Consider the following 23,143-nt stretch of genomic DNA (forward strand, 5'->3'; position numbering starts at 1 on the left):
GGGTGCAGAGCAGCAGGGAGTCGTGGTTTCGCTGGAGGAAATGGGGTGCTTGCAGCACCAGGCTTTGTCCCAGCACGGAGGTAACGGCAGACGCTTGGGATCCACCTGCTTTCCAGACGGATGTATCAGGAGGTGCAGCACCCTGCTGAAACAGCGGGACTTTGCTAAGCTGAAGAAAGATGCTGGGATGCTATGCACCTACTTAAAAGTTAAGGTTTTAATGCATACTCCAGTACATACACAATTCTGTTGTGAACCGTGGTAACACGTGTTCCTAGGTCTCTGACTTCTGTATATTTTAGTTGATATATTTTAGCATAACCTGTATTTTGATCCTGTGGGTCGTCACCAGTACCCTCATTCTTCCCTTGCCTTTCCACAAAGGCTGGCAGCCCCCAGCCCTGCTGCCGGTGCCGTCTGCTGTCAGTGCCAAACAAATGACAGCTTGGAGAGGCTGCAATGGCCAGAGCCCTAGGAGGGCACGAGGAGGTAACAATATACAATTTTCATGGTTCAAGGGTAGCCTTATCCTACTGTTCTTCATTACAGTACTGCGGCGAGATCAATTTTATTAAGTTGTAAGTCTTAGGAGGCCAACGCCATTAACTACGTGCTGGATCACACGGGGTTTTGGTGGTGCGATCGCTCTCCCTCTTGCCGGGGGCAGGCAGCCCCTCGCACGAGCCCTCCAGCCTGCATGTGCTTTGCTGCCTGTCCCGCAGCCATCCCGCGGCACTTCGTGCGTCGTCCTTCCCAGCTCTTTGTTTTTCAGCCACGTACCTCTGTTTTCCCCCGTGGGGTTTGGCGCTGTGCTGCACCGCGTGGCAGAGCACCGAACCTGCTCGCTTGCAATGCGTGCAGCGAGCACTTGGCATGCAGAGCGAGCCTCTGGTACCCGGCCCTGGGATGCTGGAACAGGGTTTTGGCTGCTGTTACAGGTATGGTGCAGTGGTTGCAGCATCTCACATGGCCTATTGAGAGGTAGCACGCAGGCAGCCCTGGGTTCGAGACGTATCTGTGTAAAATAGGTGGTTTCGGAAACGTTGAAGAGCCGCAGACCTGGCGTGCCCCACAAAGCCAAGCCTTCATCCTATGGGAATGAGCTTCAGCTGAGGTTTGTTTGCATTTTTGTTATTGAAGCATTAATGGTTTTTTTTTTTTTTTTGCTTCTGTTCATTCTTCTTTGACCACAAATTACAGGGAAGTTTGGACTCTGCTGCGTTACAGTCCAAGAGACAACACTAAAATGCCAACAAACCACATGAAAGTAGGGACCCCCCCCACTGATTTGGCACTAGGCGCCAAGTGAAATGCTTGCTAATGAACGTTTAGATTAGGCTTTTCCTTTAAGTTATTTGTTTCTTTTGTTCTCACTTCCCAGTTACACGAGGAGTTTCCTTTCCCCTTGCCTTCCCAAGCAGGACAGCATGCCCAGCTGCACCCAGCCCCGGGAGCTGCCGTGCTGTCGCTCTGCCATCCCTCCAGCAGTTTGCTTCTGTTTCCTCAAGGACGACTTGGTTCATCTCCTGTCCTGAGTCTCTAGGAAAGGGTTAGGAACTACCAAAGTCCTTTGTGAGGCCTTTGGTGGTTTTGTCTTTGGACCAAGGTGGCAGAATGAGGAGATGCCTCATTCCTCTCATCACCTGGTCCCTTGTGGTTCAGGACGTGCACGTGCGCACGGCCGGGTGCCAGCTGGCATCATGTGGCAGGGAGCACCATGGGCACGGCCACAGCTCTGCCGTGCACCAAGCCTGTGCGTGCCTGCTGCAGGGAGCAACTTGTGAAGGGAGACCTGCATCCAGAGGTGTTGGAGCCCAGACGTGACCTCGTGCTAGATAGTGCACTTCAAAGAACAATCCTGGATTTAAAAAAGTCCCAGCTTTCAAAAGTCTCTGGGTTTAAAAAGAAATTACCGGCACAAGCACAGAAAGGCTCGCTTGCCCTATATTGTGCTAAGATAACAGAAAGTTTAAACTGTCTATATTGGATTCCACAGCTGAAAAAATAAGCCCAGAGGTTTGCTCTGACTCTCATTTCCCAGGCCCACGCGTTGCACGGCGCTGCATGTTTCCGTGTCCCAGCGGCCAGCGCATCGCCTGCAGTGTGCCTGCGGCTGCCCCGCGCTCCCTCCAGTGCCGCTGCTCCCCGTGGCCACGCTCCGCCGTGCTCGGCCCTGAACAGCGAGGCCTGGCCATGAAGAAATGGGAATTCGCTCTTGACTTTGGGGCCTGGTGTGAGCATGGGACGTGCAGTCTGTTTGCAAAACCTTGGCTTTCAAAGCGTGCTGTTGCTGTAACAGCACAGCTCGGAAGGCATTTCTACTGACACTAACCTTCCAGCTGAGCCCGGGGGAGTTCTCTTCTCCACCTTTGCCAAGTTTGCCACATTCCTTGGACCACCAGGTCAGGCAGGAACACTCCCATTTCTTGATGTGTCTTGATGAAATTGTAACTTTTTAGAAAAGAAGTTGGCTTTTACCAAAAACCAAGAGTCGTTAACATTAACTTTAGTGGCAATTAGAGTAACATATTCTTGACTGTTGGCCAGACTGTTTAGGTCATAGGGTAAAAGCATTCGTCTCCTGTGAAGCCCTGCAGGCACTTTACTGCGTTACAGGAATAAAAGAAAAGAGAAGAAAAGAAAAGCAAGAAGACCCCAAACGCAAGTGGTGAGGTGTACTTTCAAGGCTGATCTGTCAAGCTGTCTCGTCTCTTACTCAGGAAATTGTTGGAGCAATCGAAGGAGACGGCAGGTCCATTTTAAAATTACTAATAATGCTTCTGTGAAAGCAGGGCCTTTTTGCCACTTAGGACTAACCAGTGACCGCTTGCCCAAAGGCATGGTGCCAGTAGCAGTGTGTTGGCCTCCCGTGGTGACAGAAGACCTTTTGGGGGTGTGCCGGTGCCCCTGGCACCCACCCTGGCCAGGCACTCACCATCACGAGGGCAGCGTGCTCTCCTCCCTGAACCTGGCTGCACCATGGTGGGATGTTCATACAGTTCTTGCTTGCGGGAACACTGCAGGTTAAATTCGTGCCTTACTGCAGCAAAACTCCTCAGGAATTCATTCCCAAGGAGTGGTCCCGGGTGTCCAGCCCGGTCAGGGACGCTGAGCTCACTGCAGAGCAGCTGGGGCTGAAGCTCTCCCTGCCTGAGGACCACCCGTCACTGCCCTGGCACTCGCTGCTGTGTGCTCCCAGGGGCCCCAGGGCCACCCATGCCACTGCTGCCTTGGTGGGGACGTGGGCCAAAAAGCCAAGAAACACCCCGGGTTTTCCTCAGCAGCGTGGGGTTTCTCCAAGGCGAGCACCAAGCGTGCAGCTCGTCAGAGGAATCTGAAGACGGTGTTATTCCAAGAACAGCAACCCCAAGGTGTGGCAAACACGCACAATTCCTTCAATGGACTGAAAACAGAAAACATCTCATTTTAAAGCAATGTTGCATTTGCTAAATAATTTATGTGCAAGATTTCACTATTGTGTTACTTGACATACAACGGTGTCACGTAATGACACTTTTGAAAAGTTGCCTGGAGGATCAGATTTCCCATTCAGTGGGGAATTAAAAAATGTTTCTGGAATTTTGCTCTGCAGCCGGGAATCTTATTTTCTTATCTCACATTGTACAATTTATTTTTTCTAAAGCAGTGTGTTAAATTATTTGTTATTGTTGGATTCGGTTGAACAGCTTTATCCCTAGTGTAGTCATGAAGTTTTGGAGAAAAACCAAGGATGAATTTGTCACAGTGTGCTCACCAGATCAGCTGGCCTTTAGGTTAACTGTCAAAAGACAACATTTCTACTGAAAATATTAGTGAAGGTCCCTTAAACCTCCTCGAGGTTGCCTAAAATCTTTCTTCCTCAGGTTGTAGCTAAATCGGTTCAGAAGTGCTTTTCGGAGGCTTCCATCAGCAGGCGGCGTGGATTCAGGTGGCAGTTCTCAGATCAGATTTATAGACTTGCACTATTTTATAGGTTTCTGTCTTATAGAGCTGGAGAGCTGATGTTCTGATTTATGAATGTTTATCAAATCTGCAGGACATACAGGCTTTAACAAAATTGACTGAGCTATAATGTTTGTGATTTGAGTCTGGGATGAGATTGTAAAACGGTGTGCCAAGTAAATACAACAAAATGGAAGTGATCAGTGCAGTGTGTACATTGAATTAGGTGTTAAGTAAAGCAAAGCTAGCAAAGCTTTAAATGTAACATTATTTAGCAGGGTAGTGGCGTAAAGAGAACAGAACTGTCCTTAAGTAGAATATACTTTTATTAAAGGAAGAGGCTCTAAAGCATGAGGTTCAGAGAACAGTGTTTTATTGAATGAACCCTGGACAGATCATGACTTAGGACACGGAGAGCGTGGTGAGTGATACTTCTATAACGAAATCCTTAAATTCATTACTGCTCTAAGAGTGGCATATCTGCTTTGTTAATATGAACATTACACCTTGCTCTTAATAGCAATATTGTAGTAGAAAGGTATGTAAAATTTAACAGGAGAAGAACCTGAAAATGTGCATGTTGGTTAATTGCTAAGAGCGATGCTGTGACAGACAACGAGCAGGCATTGATTTTTAATATTTCCATTGCAATTCAATGGGTACGTCATGTTACGAGTGCTCCATGGAAAGCCGCAGAGCGTTTTACACCAGTTGATTTACGTTATCATGCGCAGTGCAGACGATGGTATAAAATGTGTGCTCGGGATGGAGCATGGCAGCAGAGCCCTGCTAGCGCTGTGTATCTGAACTGCAGCACTTGCAGTAACCAGTTTTCAGCTTTAATAAATTTTATTTCTCAGCTTTGTTTCATGTTCGCAGTACTGGTTGCCCTTAATCTTTTTGGCGCTGGTCTAGTTTTAGAAACCATTCATCTCTCGGTTACCGGCGCAAAACCCCTGTGCCGGCAGGCAGCCAGGCGGCACCCCCTGTGCCGCGGGCTCGGGCACCACTCCCCGGGGCCCTGCGCCGCTCTGGGGCTGGGCTCAGCGCGGGGGGCTGCTGTGGTGGGGGCCTGCTGACCCGTCTTGCTCTTCTGGAGGACTTGTAAAACATCTGTGTCTAATAACATGGCACACTCGGGCGGTGGGATCGCTCGCGGAGGCGGGCAGAAGGGTGCAAGGCTGGCACGGCTGGTGGTAAGACAGGCATCCCCTCAGCTGGTCGTGCAGCGTGGCTAGGGCAGCCGGCACGTCCAACGGGTGCTGAGGGCGCAACGGGGCTGTAGGAGGTGGAGGGGAAACTTAAACTGACCTGCCGGAGGGCTTGGCCTCCTTTTACACCCTGCGCCTGGAAACTCGTGGATTGTTTGGTCACAGAAGTCTGAAGTGGGGTGTGCTGCCCAGCGAGGTGCCCGCGGGGTTCGGTGGCACCCCTCATGTCCTGAGGCGTGCGTGGGCCTCGGGGTCTTCAGCTGGAGCATTTTGCTGTGGTGGGCACTCACGCTGGGGCTTGGTGGCGGCGGGGAGAGGAGAGCACGGAGAATTAAAATTCAGTACGTGCCTGTTCTGTACAGGCTGCAATTAATCTTGCCAATTTTTAAAGCTTTGAGAGCCTGGTTAAGTGATGAAACACTAACGACTTCTTATGACAGAGAGTCAGAGATTTCTGCCCACTGAAGGAGATTGAGGGTGTGTTTGCAGGATTCACACCAAGCAGCAGAGAATACAGTTGAGAATTGTTGCACCGCATGATATAAAAACCACATTAATATAATGAAAGGTGTCAGGAATAACGCGAGACCGGCTATAATTAAATGTATCTCAATAAGCGCGGCGGCGTTCGTCAGGCAGACCTCTAAACCTTCGCGTGCATCCTTGCTGTTGGCAGGTGGCCTGGGAGGAGAGCTGGAGAGCGACACGAAGGACAGCCGGGCCCTGGAAGAGAGGAACAGCGTGACGAGCCAGGAAGAGAGAAATGAGGAAGATGAAGACATGGAGGATGAGTCAATTTACACCTGCGATAACTGTCAGCAGGACTTCGATTCGCTGGCAGACCTGACTGAACACAGGGCACACCACTGTCCTGGAGGTAATGTTAAACTCGCTTTGCAGTTCTGACAGGTGGTTAGCTGGGTAATTGGACATAGCAACAGCTTGAGGCCTCAAGTGAGATTAAAGAATTAATAATGTAATTTTACAGTTAATGTAATTTTATTGTGGTGCCTTGGGTAGCCTTTGTTCACTCCTTTAATAAAATTAAAATAAAAGCAACAGCTTTCCAATTGGAATCTGTCAGTAATTATGTTAGACAAAAATGTTGTGGGGTTTTTTAACGTTAAAAGTTTCAGACAGGGTATTTTTCCCTCTCTTCCCAAACGTAGGAAGATTAAAAAAGTTAAATGACTGAAGTGTGCAAAACTCCCCTGAAGAAAGGCCTCTGAACTCCACCAAAGAACATGACAATTTCTGAGATAAAAATTCGTAGTGTGAGCTTTGTAATCCCACCCTAAAAATACACCATTCTCCCTAGGCTACTGTTGCATTTCCTTTTGAATTTTACGGAGGTGAGGACGGTATGAGCCTACCCTGATTTTGGTTTTCCTTGTTGTGAAATAAGAACAAGCACAGAGCGTTGGTGTGTGCAATCGCAGCGTATCTTGCCATTGCATGGCTCCTCGTGCATGGCTGGTGGTAGCAGCAGGCACCCTGCACAGCATGTTATCCGATTTATGGGGGAAGCAAAAAGCCTTGCAGATTTTGCCAAAGATTAAATAAAATCTTAGGAGGGCGAGAGCAGAATATGTTCATATATATTTAAATCAGGAGTTCTCGCCCTTCCCAGAGTCGAATACACTGCCAGCACTTTTTCCTCCGCACTCATCTAAGACATTTTTAGCCAGTTCCCATTTCGGCTGGCAGAGGGGTTAGCTTCTCCTCTGGTGCAGCATTATCCCATCCTCGTTCCCATGAGTGCGTGTTCCTCCCTGGCCACTTAATTTGTTTGATAATGAGTCCACATTATGTTCTTCTTTTTGGGCATAATTAAAGCTGTGCCCAGCCGAGAAAGGCCAGAGGAATTGCCCAGGGCGAGCGTGCAGACGGGGCTGCGGCTGGCTCTGCCGCCCACCCCGAGCATCCTCAGCTGGATGCAGCTCTCCTGCATCGCCAGGGCTTCTTGCTCTGCGCTCGTGGTTAAGCACTGCCTGGGATGCCAACTTGAAAGTACAAAAACCGAAAAGGTTACTGCTCGCAGGGTTGGTTTTTGGCCAGCTGACAACCACTGGATTGCCCTGAGATTTCTGCAAACAAAATTCGCATTTTAACGCAGGGTAGTAAGCAGGAAAATGCTGTTGAATAGAAAAATCCTTGTTTTCCAGGCTGGAAGGTGAGGTGCGCAGCCCAGGGGATGGGGACAGGTCCCTGCAGTGCCAGGTGGGAGGGTAGGGCACTGCTGCTGGTCAGTGGTTCTGTGAAAGAGAGGCCTGTTTTTTTCATGAGGCAAATGTCCATTAAAAGACAGCAACCTAGAGATCCCTGTCTGTACAGTCGATGTTTTCACACCTCAGTTTTTATTTACCCTCAGCGTAGTGTTCTGTTAGTGAGAGTAAGAAAAATAAACTCTATTTTTGGGATCTATCAAAATAATTTGTGAGTACTCCCCTTGCTAATTTTTGATTGCAGGTAGCATAACTTCATCATCTTTTACTGTCTTGACATGTGCTGATGATTTACAAAGACATTTTCTCATAAAAAGGCACCATATAATCATCTGCATATACACAGAATAGGTGCTGATTATCTCCATGTGAGGAAATCCTTGTTCCAGAATAAGAGTGCCTGTTTTCTATTTGTTTTAGTCTAGTGTCCTGAAGTGATTTAATGCCGAGGGGAGGGTTGCACTCATCTGTTCTGGAATGAGAATGTTTCCATGAAGGCAATCTGGAATATTGTTTGATATTTACACGTCTTGCCACAAGGAAAAAAAAAGTTTTCAAGTTTAGACCCACCAACTGTTCAATAACCATAAGAATTTTTGTTCTAAGAATGCAAATTACACGTAATTTGTTCAGCTCACCTGAAAAGACTTGCCCCCACCAGGGTGAGAATCTAAGAGAGCGCTAGGAAATGTGGTGTATTTAACGATGTTACCCCACCATATGAGCTGTGTCCTGAGTTGCCCTGCTCTCCTTTTGTCTCTAATGCCTGCCCAACACCTCTGAGGCTGTAACACAGTGCCTGACCTCTGGGCAAGCTAGAGTTTCATGTCTTAATCTGAAGCAGGGTGTTCAATCGTGTCTACATGGCTCCAGATCAATGCAGGTAATATTTGTAGTGATAATATCACCAGGCTGATAATACAACGTAACTAATGACTTCCTTTGGGAGGCTGAAGTTAGGAAGGTATTGTAGCTCTGGAGTGTTGCAGGATTATAAGAGCTCACTCCAAAGAATAGGATAAACCATCTATTTCACTGGAATCCCTTAGAAATTCATTACAGCGGGCTGAAGTTATAATACAGTTTGAACGCAGCTTCTTTGACATGTAAGGAAGTAACAAACAGCCATTTCCCCCCTCGCTTTTTCATGTATTTCAGACTTGTTTCTTTGAGGACAAAACACCGCTGAAATCTAGACATCTCTCATAGCGTAAGCGCACGGCATCCCTTCGGATGCCAGCCCGGTGGAGGTGCTCTCCTGACAGAATTAGGTGCCTCTCGTACCTTTTGCTCGTGGTGGATGTCCATGACAGCAGGCTGGGGGCTTCCAGTGCCGACGGGGATGTGAAAAGGGCCCCAACAGGGCAGCGCATGCTGAATGAGCAGCGCGTTTCCTCCCCAGCTCATGGCTTCCCAGCTCGGCCCCACACGAGCGCTCCTTAAACAGCCGGAGAGCATCTTTAAAAATGCCCCGAGAATACATAGAGACACCTAGTGCATGTGCTGCATGTGTTGAGCTTTTAAAATGAATTTAAAAAGTCACTCATGTCCTGTGTCCCCTTAACTCAAGAAGACTCAGGTGTGGCCATCTCATGCAGTCCTTTTTGTACGTTTTTTGCACGCTGCAATTAGCGCAGGCGCTACGACACAGTGCCACAGCGGTACTGACAAGAGGAGAGGATCACATGTGCATTTACAAGTGCAGGTGTCCTCTAGCCAGCACCGGGGGCTGCATGCATCAAGCAGCTATTCTGCAGTACATCACTGCCTGGTGCCTGGTGCTGGGTTGTTTGTTGCCTGATGAAAAGTGGCTAAAAAACCCTGAGACTTGCCATTTTCTATGTGCATGTTAGTCCACATGTGCCAGTCTGGTTTTAGCTCCCGTTTTTATCGTGTTGGTTTTGATTCCTCCGCCCATGCCAGCCCTTTCTCCCTGCTGGGCCAGTGTAGCCTCCCATAAACTTTTTCCTTTGGTTTCCCAAGCAAATGTAGGGTGTTGTAAAGTGAGTTAGCGCATCAATGAACTGGACAGAAGTAGGTTACATTGGGGTCTCTGAGCATTTCATGAGGTCCTCTTCTGTTGTTGATAACTTTACAGGTTGTCTGTTTCAAACAGCAGCAGAGCTATATATGGATATTGCCAGCTGGGAAGCGGCTGATTTTTCTAAACTACTGTACGGTAGGAACTAGTTTATAATTAAAGTCTTGCAGTTGCTCCTGTTAAATGCCCTGTAACTTGTACACTAGGCTTGCATTAGAAACGAGGTATTGTAACTGTTTCGTGCTAGTGTATAATTTTGCATTTTCTTGTATTTCACCTGCTGAATTATAATTGCCATGCAACTGTATATGCAGGATGCTCACACAGAAACCATACACGGCAGCTTGCCAACAAGTGGCCGCGTCTCAGTGATGTTTTTGTCAGGTTGTACTTTGTACTTTGCACTGACAAAGATGGACTTCTTGCACGTATTTCCCAAATTAACCCTTCCCCAAACTATAATCTTGTTGCACCTGATTGGCAAGATGGAGATTTTCAGTTGCTTTGCTGCTGATGTTGTTGCTTTTTTAAAATAATGAATTAACTGATCATCCTCCACAAAAGATACTGAAATACAGTTGTGAAAAAGCAGTGTGGAAACTTAATTATACACCTAGTTTATACAGCTGTGGCTCTAATGACCTACTGGCCCTAATTACTGTGTTGTGGCTTGGTCTGAGTGCTCCTGTCCTTGCCAGAATTCTGCTCCTCTCTCTTAACTTGACTAGTGTTTCAATCTAAAAAAAATAATAAAAAAATAACATTTCCTTTTTTGTTCTTTTCTACATTGTCATGCTGAAATGCAAGTTTCCTTCTTTCCAGAGGTCATGGCAGTGTTTGCAGAATTGGCACCAGAAACACTCTGTAATATCACAAACTGTAAAAGCACGGATGTTCCCTGGCGCCCTCAGTTCTCACTGCCTGGCTCTGGCAGCGGGTACTGCGGCAGGCTTTTTGCTGTCAGTCCCCCGAGGGGCTGTGACCGCAGGCTCCTTTTCTTGTTTCATCCCAGGCCTCACCTCGCGGGGCTCACATTTGTCGTGCTGGTCGGTGTTTGTGCCCGTTGGGGCTGAGAGCTCAGGTCTCTGTGCAGGTGCACGGCGTTGTGTGTGTTTATCGTGCAGAAGGTGAAGCGCATTCCTGTAGCTGAACCTGGAGCCGAAGCCACGCAGGAGCGTGGTGTGGAGCGTAATGGCGCACAGGGCACGTGGTGACCTTGGAGGATGAGGTAGCTTCATCGCAGGGCTGCATGCAGCAGTGGTTTCATGAGCGCTGAATGCAGTGCGGGTGTTCATGGAAGCTGCGTGAGGTGGCCGATTCCCCGGCGGGCCGGCGGCGGCCCTGCTGGGTGAGGGTGGCAAGGCCCTGCTCTGCCTCTGCCAGTGCAGTCTGGCACTCGGTGCTTGCTCTGCGTCTGGTTCTGGGTTTTACAAGCATGCCGTGCCTCTGAGGGCTTGCAGTGGCTGGTGGGGGGGGCGTGAATTTGAAACAAAGCTCGCTGGCCATAAACACCAAGCCCGGGATTTGCTCTGTGGCCTCGCGGAGGCTCTCCTGTGTTGAGCGCGGTGGCAGCCGGCAGCAGGCCCCGCCGCGAGGCCCGGTTGGTGTGCTGGCAGATAAGAGCCTGCCAGGGCGCCAGCGCCGCCCCCCGCAATCACCACAGCCACCTTTGTGCCCAGGCCCCTGGGGACGGTGGCACGGGCGGCAGCACCAGGCTCTGCGCATGCAGATAGGAGCGGTGCCAGCGCGGCTGCGGGAGCCTGGGTTGAGTGAAACCAGAGCTCCGTCGGGAGGGAGGCACGGGCTGCGTCTACCCCTTTGCAGCCTCCACGTAGCCGGCAGTCATCGCGGAGGGCACGGCCGCGTGTTTTGAGGCTGTACAAATATTTCTCAGCTAAGATGATGTCTTTCCTCAAGCAGCATATGTTTTTCACATAGGAAGAACATTTTCCCTGTCATTTTTAAACATATGGCCCAGTGAGGAACTGAGGATGACACGTTAGCGTGGTCGTATCAGCAAGGGACTGTTTCATCCTTGCTACTTTAACTGGGCTTTTTTTTTTTTAATCATCTACTTTAATCTAGCTCAAAAATGAGCCTGCAAAGTGAGTGCGGGTACCCCTGGAAATGCGGGGCCGCCAGCCCTGTCCTGCTGCGGCCCTGCGCCCGCTGCCCTGCTGCTGCTCCCTGGCCGGGCTTCTGCTGCCGAGGGGCAGTCTGTGGCCATGTTGCAGCTCGGGCAGTCATGGGTCTGTGTGGTGCAGGTCTGTTTCTCGGCGTTATAGCAATGCAAGTAAATAATAAACAGCTCTGAAGAGGAGGGAGAGGTGGCAGCAGGAAGGTGCCTTTCAGGGCTGGACCCTGCTGAGCTTGCAGGGGTGGCCATGCCCACAGAGGAGGGTCCTGCTGCTGCCAGCAGCTCCCTGCTCTTGGTGGCTGTAGAGAAACATGGGAGAGGGTTCTCCTCTTTGTTTTTTAAGCAACCTGAATGACTATCCCAGTCCCTGGGAGAGAGGGATGCTGCAGCCTCTCAGGAGAGCAGCCTGGAGCCTCAGTAGTTCCCTCAGTCCCTCAGGGGCTGGTGTTTGTAACTCCATGTGTGACGGAGCTCCATCACTGGGGAAGTCACCAGCCCGAATGTCGAGCTCGGGGCTTGGGAAGATCTGAGGAGCCTGCGAGGAGGCCCCAGGTCTATGTTTGCAGTCCTCTTTCTGGTACCTTCTGCACCTTGACCCAGAGCTAGAGCCTGAGGCACGTGGTGAATCATCAGTGGCAGGGCAGTGAATGTGTAAGGCACCTCCTTCATCGCCTGCGCTCGGGACATGGTCATGTTTGCCTGTTTGTCTCAGTTTCCAAGTGCGAGGGGACGCATTGCACTGGTGCTGGGGTGGAGGCCAGGCAGGCAGAAAGGTGGTGGCTGGCCTTTCAGAGGGAAAGTGATTAAGGCTTAAATGTTTGTTAGGAAAAAGCAACCAGCAGTGCATTTCAGGCACTCATCACAGAACATAATTTTGCTGTTGGAAGTAGCGGGATAAAAACAAGTCTTTCTAATGCTGATTTATCTGAATTTAGAGAATATAATTTAAAAAAAAAAAAGAATGAAAAATAAAGGGATTGTGCATGCAAACTCTGTCAAGTATTTCTATCTTTTTTTTTTTCCTAAACAAGCTCTAGAAAAAATCCCTGCAGAAGTTCTGTAGTGCATATTTGAATGCTTTTGTTGTAGCCTCATTAAACTTGGCTTGTCTGCAGATACAGCTGGCATGTTATTAACTGTGCTCCAGGCTTGGGGAAGCCAGTAAGCAGCCTCCACCCCCCGGTGCCGGCTGGCTTTAGGGAAACGTGCCAGCATGGGTTGGTCCTCTTCAGCTGGCTGGCTTTGAGAGCGCTCGCTGGAGCATCCCCGCGTGGCCTCTGGGTCGGGTAGCCCAGGGCTCAGCCTGCCTCCAGCACCAACCCGAGGGAGGGCTGCACCACGTCCCCCGTGCCGGCCGGCAGCCCGCGGCCACACACCGCAGCGGTGCCTTGCGAGCAGGATGGATCCACCAAGGTACGTGGCCTCCCGTGGACACGCTTGCCCGGGTGCCTGCATCTCCCGTAGGGCTCTTGCGCCTTTCTGTAGCGTGGGCTGGCAAGAAGCAAATTAGTGATCGTCTGCCAGATAGTTTCTCTGTTCTGAACGAACTCGTTGTTGGACTGAACTAGTCAGATAAATTGAATAAGGAAAATATTTTCCCTGCACCTGCTGGAGAGGCTGTTGCTCTCCAAGCTGGGTTTGCACATCAGAAGACCTCCACCAGAGGTCTAAGCAGCTTCTGACTTTCTCCAAAACTTTGGCAACAAGCACATGCCTCTTGAATGCTGTTTCATTTAAGTAATTGCAGTGTTTGTTTGTTTGTTTTTAATAAGGTGACTTTTAAAAGTAGATTTCATAATCTCATTAAATTCAGAATTGTTGAAAAAATAATCAAGAGAAATTTTAATTAAATAATATATATAAAATATAGAGAATGTTAATCAAACTTCATGTTTAATACAACCAATTTTCATTGCCTTAGCTAATGAAAAAAAAAAAATGATTTAGAGTTTTCAAGGTACCTGGTCTGTTTATGCTAAATACCTCCTATGGCATTTGAGCACTTCAGAATCTTTAAAACATTTGGTCTAGCAACTCCTTTCTGACACAAGAAGTACCAACCTTATTTTTATCTTCAGGGAGTTAAGAAGTCATTCTATTTCGGCTAAAGTTTTGCCTGTTACTGGGAGGAGTATTCTCTCCTTCCATCCCCTACCTCTTGCTGATACAAGATTTGTGTTGTCTCTGGGAACGGATGTTGCTGATAATTAAAAGGATTCATTTTTAGTCTGTGCAGCTCCCCCATTGGACATCTTCTGAAAATGCAGAAGCTTGCGTCAACATGAGGGGGACAAGAGGTAGGGGTTTGGAGATTTCGAGCCTTTCTCCCTTAGCAGCCTGGCTTATTTTGGATGAAAATGACTGTAACTTTGGCGTCACCGATTTGTCCAATAACATGCGTGAAATCAGTGCTAGAGCCAAGGTCTTTAATCCAGGTGGGTTTTGTTGCTGGAGACACCTATATCGCAGCGGGTGAGCTTCCTCCACCTCTTGCAGGCACCAGGTTTTTGGCATGTGGTCTGTCTGTTCTTTAGGCTTCCTTGAAAATCTTTCTCAGCATAATGGTGAAAGACTTTTTGGCTCCTCCTTATGTTGCTACTCAATTACTGTTAGCCTTGCAGAGGAGGACATAAGGAAAGGCTGAAGAGGCCCATCACTTTTCTCTTCTCCAGGGAATCTGTTACATTAAACATTTGAATAGATTTTTGAACGTAATTCCCAGTCATTTCCTCTACAGTGAACTCAGTTCACTTGTGCAGACTTTGTACTTAATGATATCTCCTAAAATAAATGAGATTTGATACAACTTATATTAAATAGTCTTTTTAGAAATCTACATCTACTAATTATTCATTAGAAAATTTGGAGAGACGGACAGAAGTAGAATAAATTCCATTTATGACCTTGCAGTCTACAGAAACACAAATATAAACACCTGCATCTGAGCAAAAGTGCATGCGGGTGACTTACTGGAGTCCAAGAGTCATCTAACCAGATTTCAATGCATTCAACCCGCATCAATAAGCCGTAGCAACCAACCAAGCCAATGCCATCCAAAAAACCAGCACACCTTTAGGGCAGTTGCAGGTCAGATTGCAGTCTGTCTCCTCACCATGGGGGATTTTGCTTTTGTGAGCACTTCTGGTTCTCCTCGGGGTGACTGCTCTCCCCTGTCTCTGCTGCCTGCGCTGGTCTCCCCATGGTCCCTCCTCTTAGGCTGTTTCCTTGGTGTCCTTGCAGTGCTCCTAGCTGGACTTTGACCACTTCACATCAGGCTTATGGCACTGTCCTCCCTGATGCTTTGCTGGCATTTGCCCTTTCCTGGCCCTGGGTGTAACCCAGTCACTTCCACGTCTGAGTTTTCAGACCCCGCGCAGCTCATACGCCTCCGCTACACCTCACCGCGTTGCTGATTCCCCTTCTCTCCGTGCTGCTCTTGCTGCCTTGCCTGCTGGGTCCGGGGCTGTCCCTTCCCTGGGCTCCGAGTGCTCACAGGGCTGTCCTCATGCTGCCCCATGGGGACCAGCGTCTGCAGAGCTCCCGCAGGTGCTGCGAGCACCCATCTGAGCTGGGGGCCACTTTGGAGGTGCTCCCATTGAGGTTCAAAGAGGTAAAGCTGTATGCCATAGTCAAATCCTTGTTTACAAAACCCGGTGAATTTTCCAATTTGCATTCAGACTGCATCCAGCCCCAACCTGGAGAGCTGCTTGATCTCACCTTACAGCCCTGTCACTGACGCTTGCCGTGTTTCGTTTTACAAGAGCTCTTTCAGGCAGGAATTGTATCCCACTAGATACTGTAACGGTGCCCGCGTAGCTGCAGATGGTGTCCCTTGCTGCAAGGAGGATGAACTGTCATCGTTAGGATGCCCACAATGTTGTTGCTTTCCTCACACACACAAAAAAACACTTTTAAACCAAAATTTTAAACAAACAAAACTCAACAATGAATGAAAGTGAGTAGGATTTTCTTTTCTCAGAGATTAAATGAGAGAATATTGAGTTTTCTGGCTGTCCGTTTATCCTCCAGACATGCAAGCATCAGGAGGGAAGAGGCTCCTTCTCTCTGCCACAATACGTATTTCTGATGTACCAAATGCGTCGTACATTAACCAGTTCAGTTTGGAAGATCTGACCAGCTAAAACTGGCTGCTCAGAAGGCAACATCATTGCCTTGGGGGGATCATCAGCTTTTACTGCAGGAGCTGGGGAGGGGCAGTGGTCGCAGCACGCTGGGGAGTCGCACCGAGCTGGGAGAAGCGCAACGTGCGTGGCTCAGCGAGTGACAGGCGGGCAGCTCAGCTTCGGGGAGCTCGGCCATGCAGCGAGGGGGAGGAGGACAGGGAGAAAAAATGATTTGTGAACTTGCCCCTTTTGAGATAGCAAATGCTCCTCTCCCGGTGACCAGGAGCATTGCTGAACAGCCGGCAGCTGCATGCGAGTCGTCTTCTGCTGTCAGCGAGTGTCACCGCAGAAACCTCAGCAGCTGAAAGGAGCCACTATACGTGCGCAGGGGATAGAGGAGACTCGAGGATCGAAATGCTCTGGTGTGTGGGCTGCTCGGGAGTTTTCTCCGAGGAAGAAGATATCCACAAATGTTTTAAATTAGGCTATCCTTGATAGTTCTGGTGGTATGGAGCCCGACCAAAATTTTGGGGGAAAAATAAGTTACTCTGTTAAAGTAGACATGAAAAAAAATGAAGGGCTTAACTTTTGTCCTGAGGGTGATAAAACAGCACCACACAGCTGAAAATCAATCTGACCTTCACCCACGTGATGCTGTTGTCTCAGTCTGTCTTTCATTTCCTTTGGTTGAGTGAAGGCCATGGCATTCAGGAGGGAGAAAAGCCAGAGGGAGGTGGAGAGAATCCTGTTTTCTCTGGAAAGGCTCCGGTGCTTGCATAAGTTGACTCCATAAAGAGTTGCAGTAAAACTTCAGATTATTTCATTAAATTAAGAAAAAAAAGAGAAAACAACAACAAAAGAAACTTCTTCTCTTAATAGCCAGGAATCACATTAAGGTAAAGAAGATATGTACTGAAAAAAAAAAAAAACAAACACAACTGTTTGTGATGTAAAACATTCTGTTTTAATTAAATATAGAATTAGTCAATGATGGTATTTTGGAATGAAGGCTTCATGCAGCAACAGGAAACCTGCACATTCATTTAAAAACAGAAATCTGTACCCAAAGGGGAGAAAAAAGGCCAATTATTTTTTCCAGAGAAATTTTAACATTCTTTGTTGCAGGCTTTGTCCAAACAAAGCAAATGTACCACTTACACGAGCATTTACATATACATCAATAAACCAACAGTTCAGGCTTGTGTATAAGCGGTTGTATTGATTTCCAAAATGCAGGTACAGTTGCAGTTGGTGAAATACTCATTTTGCACAACATCCTTCAGCAAGTGCTACGGGCAGACACTTTCCCCCCTCATTTCCCCAAAGATGTAGAATCAATTAATAAATGGGTAAAATTCTATGCAGAATTTAATTCTACAGAAACAACACCAACAAAGGAGAAAACGAAGTACAAAAGTGCTTTTTTTTTTTTTTGCTTTTTGTTTGGTGGTGGTGGTGGTGGTGGTGAAGGGCGTTACATCTAGAGAGCCGTTAAAAGTGCAGTTCATAGCTGTTCATCCAGTCCCCTGCTTCTTCCATCCTCACTGAATTTAAATGCAACCCAGAGCCAGATAATTTCTTTTGGAGAACAGCAAATTTTCCACATTGGTTTTACAAAACTAAGATTGCTATAAACTCTGTAAAATTATTTTTTTTTCTATTTCGTCATATGCAGATAGTGTCATTTCATGCCATAGTCATGAATTATTGTGTTGCTTTATATTTGTGTTATATATCCCATAGCTACTGTAGCATGGAGAGAGTTAGGGATACCTGCTATTTCTTTGTTCAGTGAACGTTGCTTGTTTTAGGAAGCTCAGTAAGAAATGTCAACTTCTCATTAAAAAGATAAAGACAGAGATTGGATTTAGCTGTAGAGATTAATCCCTGCTTCTTAAAGGTTAAGAATTAAACAATTTGTTCATTAATCTATTTGGGATGTTGGAGATTAATTTATGACTACAGCTTATTATTTAAGTGCGGTTTGTCAGATGTGCCAACAGTCACGGACACGGTCCTTTGCTATTATTCTACATGTTATAAAAAAAAAAAAAAAAAAAGAAAAAAAAAAGAACAGGCAATTTAAAAGATGTTGGGACCTCTTCCTGGCGAGCTCTACTAAAGTCTCCCCGTGATATGCCAAAATGCTATTTGCATAAATGTAGAATTTAATAAGTTATCATTCTGATTAACGCCATTAACTGCTTAACTACTGTAGAAATTGGCTTCCAAAGTTGCTTCATGGTAGCTGTTGCTCTCAACGTCATTTCATTTGCTGTCTCACTGGGGATAATGGTATGCAAGGGAAAGCAAGAAGGTCAAGGATCTTTTTGTTTAGTCTCTTTGCACATTAAAAGTTCTATTATGTGTTTGTATTGCATGTGGTTTCCAGTCTGTTCGCTACAGAGCTTTCAAAATCCATTGATGATGAGTTTGTGAAGCTAAATATATCTTGTGGGTTGTGACTACCAAGCTATCGTTGTGTGTAGCAGTCAGGGCCAATATTTAACAAGTGTTTTCAGCACGAGGAGTTTTGAAACCAAGTCAAATGGTCTTACAAAAGGGTTAACAGATACACTAATGCAGAAGAGGACAGCAAACGTGCATACCTTGCTCTGTGGTGACGGTGGAGTGTTTGGAGCGATGCTGTGCTATTTATGGGGAAGTGTATCTGGGCTTGGGGTTTTTATGTGTTTTTTTTTTCTAGGGGCGGAGGCGGGTTGTGGTATTGTTGTGAATGACACAGCCACCACAACGGGCAACGGGGCTGGAAAAAGCAGTGCCCTCTGCAGCCATCCCTCTCCCTACCCCAGCAATGTGGAGGTGCAGCCCCACGTCGGGGGCTCCCCGCGGCCCCTTCCGCCCTCCCGCGGGGCACAACCCCGTGCACCCCACGGCCGGGCTCCCCCAGCACCTCCCCGCTGCTCCGTGCCCGGCATTCGGGGAGCACAAACCCAGGCTGCAGGATGCGGCCGCGTCCTGAGGGCTGGCACAGCCGCAGCGCTGCTCCACGCTCTGCAGCCAGTAGGTCGGCGTCCTGAGAAACCGGCTTCAGCTGCCCTGGGACACTGGCAGTAGCTTTAATGGATTTCCTTTGGGTGTTAAACAGCCGTGCTCACGTCGTGGTGTGTAAACTAGTGGCCATAAAGGTGGGAGCAGCCGCTCCTGGCTCGGGCTGGGTACACACTCAGGCAGATGTCGCTGCCTCCTTCCCAGGCGTGAGCACAAGATAACCGTTCTCTTCTAAGCTGAAAGCAGAGATTTATTTTTTTTCCCAAACAATTCATGTTCTGACTGCATGAGTACCTTCACACCTGTCAGTTGCACTCAGTGTGCTCATTCCCCAGGGTTAGCTGGCATCTGGGAGATCCTGCCTCAGCGCAGCCTGATCCCTGCCGCAGCGAATACCTGTGATATTTTGGGTGGAAATGCACTTACACCATCACACATCGTCTTCTGCATCGTTCTGTTCTGCTCCGCTATATTCCTGCTTTTGTAACTTTTGGGTTGAACCCCACTCCCGGGCTGTTCCGGGAGCACTGCAGCTATCTGCAAGCTGTCCTGCTTTTCGCTGTGGTGCTGGTAAGCTCAAAAACATCTGCAGGCAGCGTCAGTCCAGCTTGCTAGTCTTCAGAGGATATTTGCAAAGTTTCATAAGGCTTGGACCCATACCCACACCCACCCTACATGCAGTGTCTACAGATTTATCCCCGAGAGCCTCTTACAGCTTTGTTTGTATTACTATCTAGAGCTATCCCACTGCCGAAATCCTCAGGAGAGAGAAGTGGTCAAGAGTACTTAGAAACATCTGTTAAAAATTCAGACAAACACTGCACTGTCACTAGAAGCTGTTGGGAGAGGGGCGAACGAAATTTATCATGTGGTGCTACAGGGGAAAGGGACATTTTTTTGTTCCTTTTCTTTTCCTTGAAAATCAATAGTTTGGTCAGTAAATATAGGAAAATGCCCCTGCAGAGCCTGCTTGGGGCGGAGAGCTGCTTTTCACAAAGTCACAGAATCACTCGAGAGCCAAGCCTCGCAGCCTTACGGGAGCGCTGCTGCAGAGTGCTCGCGTTTGATTCATCGCACGCCTTCTGCTTGTTTCAAGGAACCCGGCATTAATTGTGTGGGCCTGGAAAGTGGTGACATTAGGAGACAAAGTGACTTCGCAGTGACTTTTCTTTTGCTTGCCATGCTCAGACAAAAGGAGAGAAGTTCTAACGAGAGATCAGTTGCACGCTGCTTGGTGCGTGGCTACGCGCTGGGTTCAGCGAGTACTTGAGAAATGTTGGCGTTTGTCCCTGACGATGCATCATGAAGTTACAGGCAATTTGGCAGAAAACAGCCCCGAGTTTTGCCGGGCTCCGTGTGAAGTTGCGTTTCTCCACCCCGGTGGTGCAGCTCAGGCCCTGCTCCCCGTGGGGTCTCACCCCCTTCCCCATCCCCATCGCGCCTGGCTCTGCGCTTCACCTTTCCTCCGAGAGGCACGAACTGGGGGCTCTGCCCTGCCAACCCGGGGCACATTCACTGATCTTAGAGAAACTCAATTTCTGTAAGAGAAACTCAATTTCTCCGAGCCCTCTATCCCCAGTCCGGGGTGATTCAAAAGTTAATAGGAAGGGACAAACAGTTAAGGCGTATGACAGGCAATATGATCATGTAAACCTTGTTTCTTAGGATGCCAGGCTGACGAAAATGAACCCGGTGCTCCTGAGAATAAATGAGTCACTTCAGATTGAGACTTGACGGACAATGTTGGCTTTGTTATCACTCTGCAGGTAGTGAGGGGATAGGGTTAGGGAGAATTTTCAGAAACGTAGGCAAGTCATTATTACAGGGGTAAAGTTTCCTCTGCCACGCATCCCCCGTAGCGGAGCCTGCATTACCCTGGTCCTCCTCCTTTTAGGAGCCTTTTGAGGAAAAGTCTCTGGTGACAGGAACATCTCTCAGGTCTTTTCATCCGTGAGCTGCCAGGTGAAAGAATGGGGCTAGAGAACAAAAGATGTTCTGATACTGCAGACAAGCTTTTGTAGGATCTGCCACGTCAGCTGTCTCTTATAAGGTCTGCTGTATTTTCTGTTGATGGTGCTCTTCCCTCGAGGATTTCCCCACACCTGGGAATGCCTGCCATAACCCGCACTGATATTTTCCTCAATGCCTTTCATTTCTGCATACAGATGGAGCTGGGATATCACACACCGTCCTTGCCCTTATTCTGTTCTGCTCCTTGGCAGTCCCAGCTTTCCTGGCTCCATGCTTTCATCCCACCTCCCTCTCAACCTTTTCCAGGAGGGGCTTTGCAATTATTTATAAGCTAGCTTGTCCTGTTTTCTGACATTTTCAGCGTAGTCTGTGGAAGAGGAGCTAAGTATATATTCCCTGGCTTTACAGGGAACAGGTGACTTAAAATAAATGTTGCTGGTCTGCGTTAGCAAGATGTTCTTAGATTTTTGTTTTGTTTTGTTTTGTTTGGAGGCAGGGAACCCTCCCTTTAACATCAGTGGTCTTGGGGTGGAAAAAATCCTAGTGGCCTGTAACCACCTCTTGCCTTTGCTGCATTTGGAGATCCTGGAAGGGCAGGCAGCCAACTTGCTTGCCTGCTCGTCAAGGGGAGGCTGGCTGTCCTGCCTATCCTGTATTTCCCCCGCCCCCCTAAAGTGGGTTTTCTCTCTCCTTCCTCCTACCACGTGCCAGAATAAGAAGCACCCTGTGATTTACCACCTTCTTCTGCTCATTGTGTGCTGGGGCTCGAAATTTTCCAAAATACATCATGGTAAAGAGGCAAAGCTTTAATGGTTTGGGCATCATAGCTCCTCTAGAGGCATCTTTAGATTCTCTGAATGAAATAAACATCTATTTGAGCTGAAGAGCAGCATTTTCTCATTTTGCTGCTGCAAATAGGTGGGAGGAGTGACTAACTGCTCCTCTGGAAATAGTAAAGTGGACAGGCTTGTCTGCTGCCCGGTGCTACAAGTTGGATGATGCACTTACCCATTCACCCCATCTTCGGCCGCATCAATGCTTTGCTTGCTTACACACATTGCATACGTGTGACAGAATTATGGGCCTCCCGGCTGCCTTCTCTTCCAAAGATAACTCTAAATACAGTCTCTTCTAAGGGGAGATATATTCCATCCTCCACTGTTGTGCACACAGAAATCACATTTCTTTTGCTTTTGACCAACCTCAGATAAAAAACGATGGTGGCAGCTGAATCTCACTTTGAGTTTTTCATTAAAACTGTCCAAAGCGAAATACAGGGTGGAGGATCTGATGTAAGCCAAAACTAACCTCCCTGTTTCTGCCAGTGAGGCTGTATTGCCAAATTTCACACAGCCGTGTTCTCTAGCACCTCCTTTGAACAGGAGTGTGGTTCTGGAGGCTGTTTTGAAGCTCCCACTTGAAACACTCTCTGTGAGCTAGCGGAGCATTTTCTGGCACTTAAGCTTCTGTATCTGGTGGCTGTTTGTTCTACATAGAGCAATGAGTCATGGTTTGCTAAAGGAGAAAAAAAGGGATTTCTTAGAAAATCCTTCAGAACAGCGAAGATGGTTTTTCAGCTGGAAATGCTGTTGGTGTCTGTGGCGAAATTGGTGTGGCAAGTCACCTCTGCAGTGTTTCTAAGACTTACCAGATAGCGTGGCGGCTCATCTCAATGCTCTCTCTGTACAGCTTTTGCAGGCAGTGACCTTCTCCTTGCAGAGGGTATTTCTTTCATGGTTTTCACTATCTGGACTGGTGGGTATGGGAACTAGTCCTTGGTATACTTTTAGTCTTAATTAAATATTTGAATTACAAAATTGCAAAATCCCCCACCTCCTGCTGAAATCTTGCGGAATCGTGGTGTTCATCATCCCAGACAGTCAAGTAATTGTGCTGCAGACTTCACTCCGAGTTTGTTCTTTTTCATAGTTTACCAGGTCATTAATGTTTCAGCTGGCTGGCTCTAAGTCTGTGACAGCAGTCCACGTTAGCACAACTGAATGTGCTACTACAGCTTCAGAGCCAGCTTGCCTGTGTCGCTAGCATTTGGGACACGCCGGTGGCACAGCCAGAGGTGGCACAGCAGCGGGGGCGTGCGCCTCGGCGAGGGGCAGAGGCACCCTGAGGATGTTGCAGAGCTCCTTGGCTCAGCTGGTACCCGGCTCGCCGCCCGGGATCCCTCTGCGCTGCTGCCTTGGCTGCTGGCACTTCCCTGCTGTCACACACCAGATTAAACCCGGTTTGGCCACGGGCAGAGCTCGTGGCAGGCCCCCTGTCCCTGGAGAGAAACGGTCCTTGAATGCGCAGTAAGGGGAGGTGCGCTGCTTTTGTGAGCCGGCGCAGCAGCTGCCGAGGCACGGCCCTCGAGATGCTGACGAGGACCTCGGTGTGCAGCGTGATGCCTGGTGGCAGTGCACAACATTGAGCTATTTCTACGGCAAAATGCCTGGCTGGTGAGGTGGTGAGCCACCAGGAAGGCT

General features: G+C 48.2%; 1 protein-coding gene across 3 annotated transcripts in view; it reads left to right on the plus strand.

The window, feature by feature from the left end:
• ZNF423 (zinc finger protein 423) overlaps positions 1-23,143 on the plus strand; it is a 214,601-nt gene that overhangs the window by 50,416 nt on the left and 141,042 nt on the right. For 2 of the 3 annotated variants that reach the window (XM_040570936.1, XM_040570935.1), the window contains 2 exons: positions 5,830-6,030; positions 9,477-9,557. In XM_040570936.1, the coding sequence (XP_040426870.1) occupies positions 5,830-6,030; positions 9,477-9,557 (282 nt within the window). The remainder of the gene's footprint in view (positions 1-5,829; positions 6,031-9,476; positions 9,558-23,143) is intronic. The other variant, XM_040570938.1, reaches the window with a different exon arrangement.

The sequence above is a fragment of the Cygnus olor genome, chromosome 12 (genome assembly GCF_009769625.2).
Source record: "Cygnus olor isolate bCygOlo1 chromosome 12, bCygOlo1.pri.v2, whole genome shotgun sequence".
Classification (NCBI taxonomy): Eukaryota; Metazoa; Chordata; class Aves; order Anseriformes; family Anatidae; genus Cygnus; species Cygnus olor.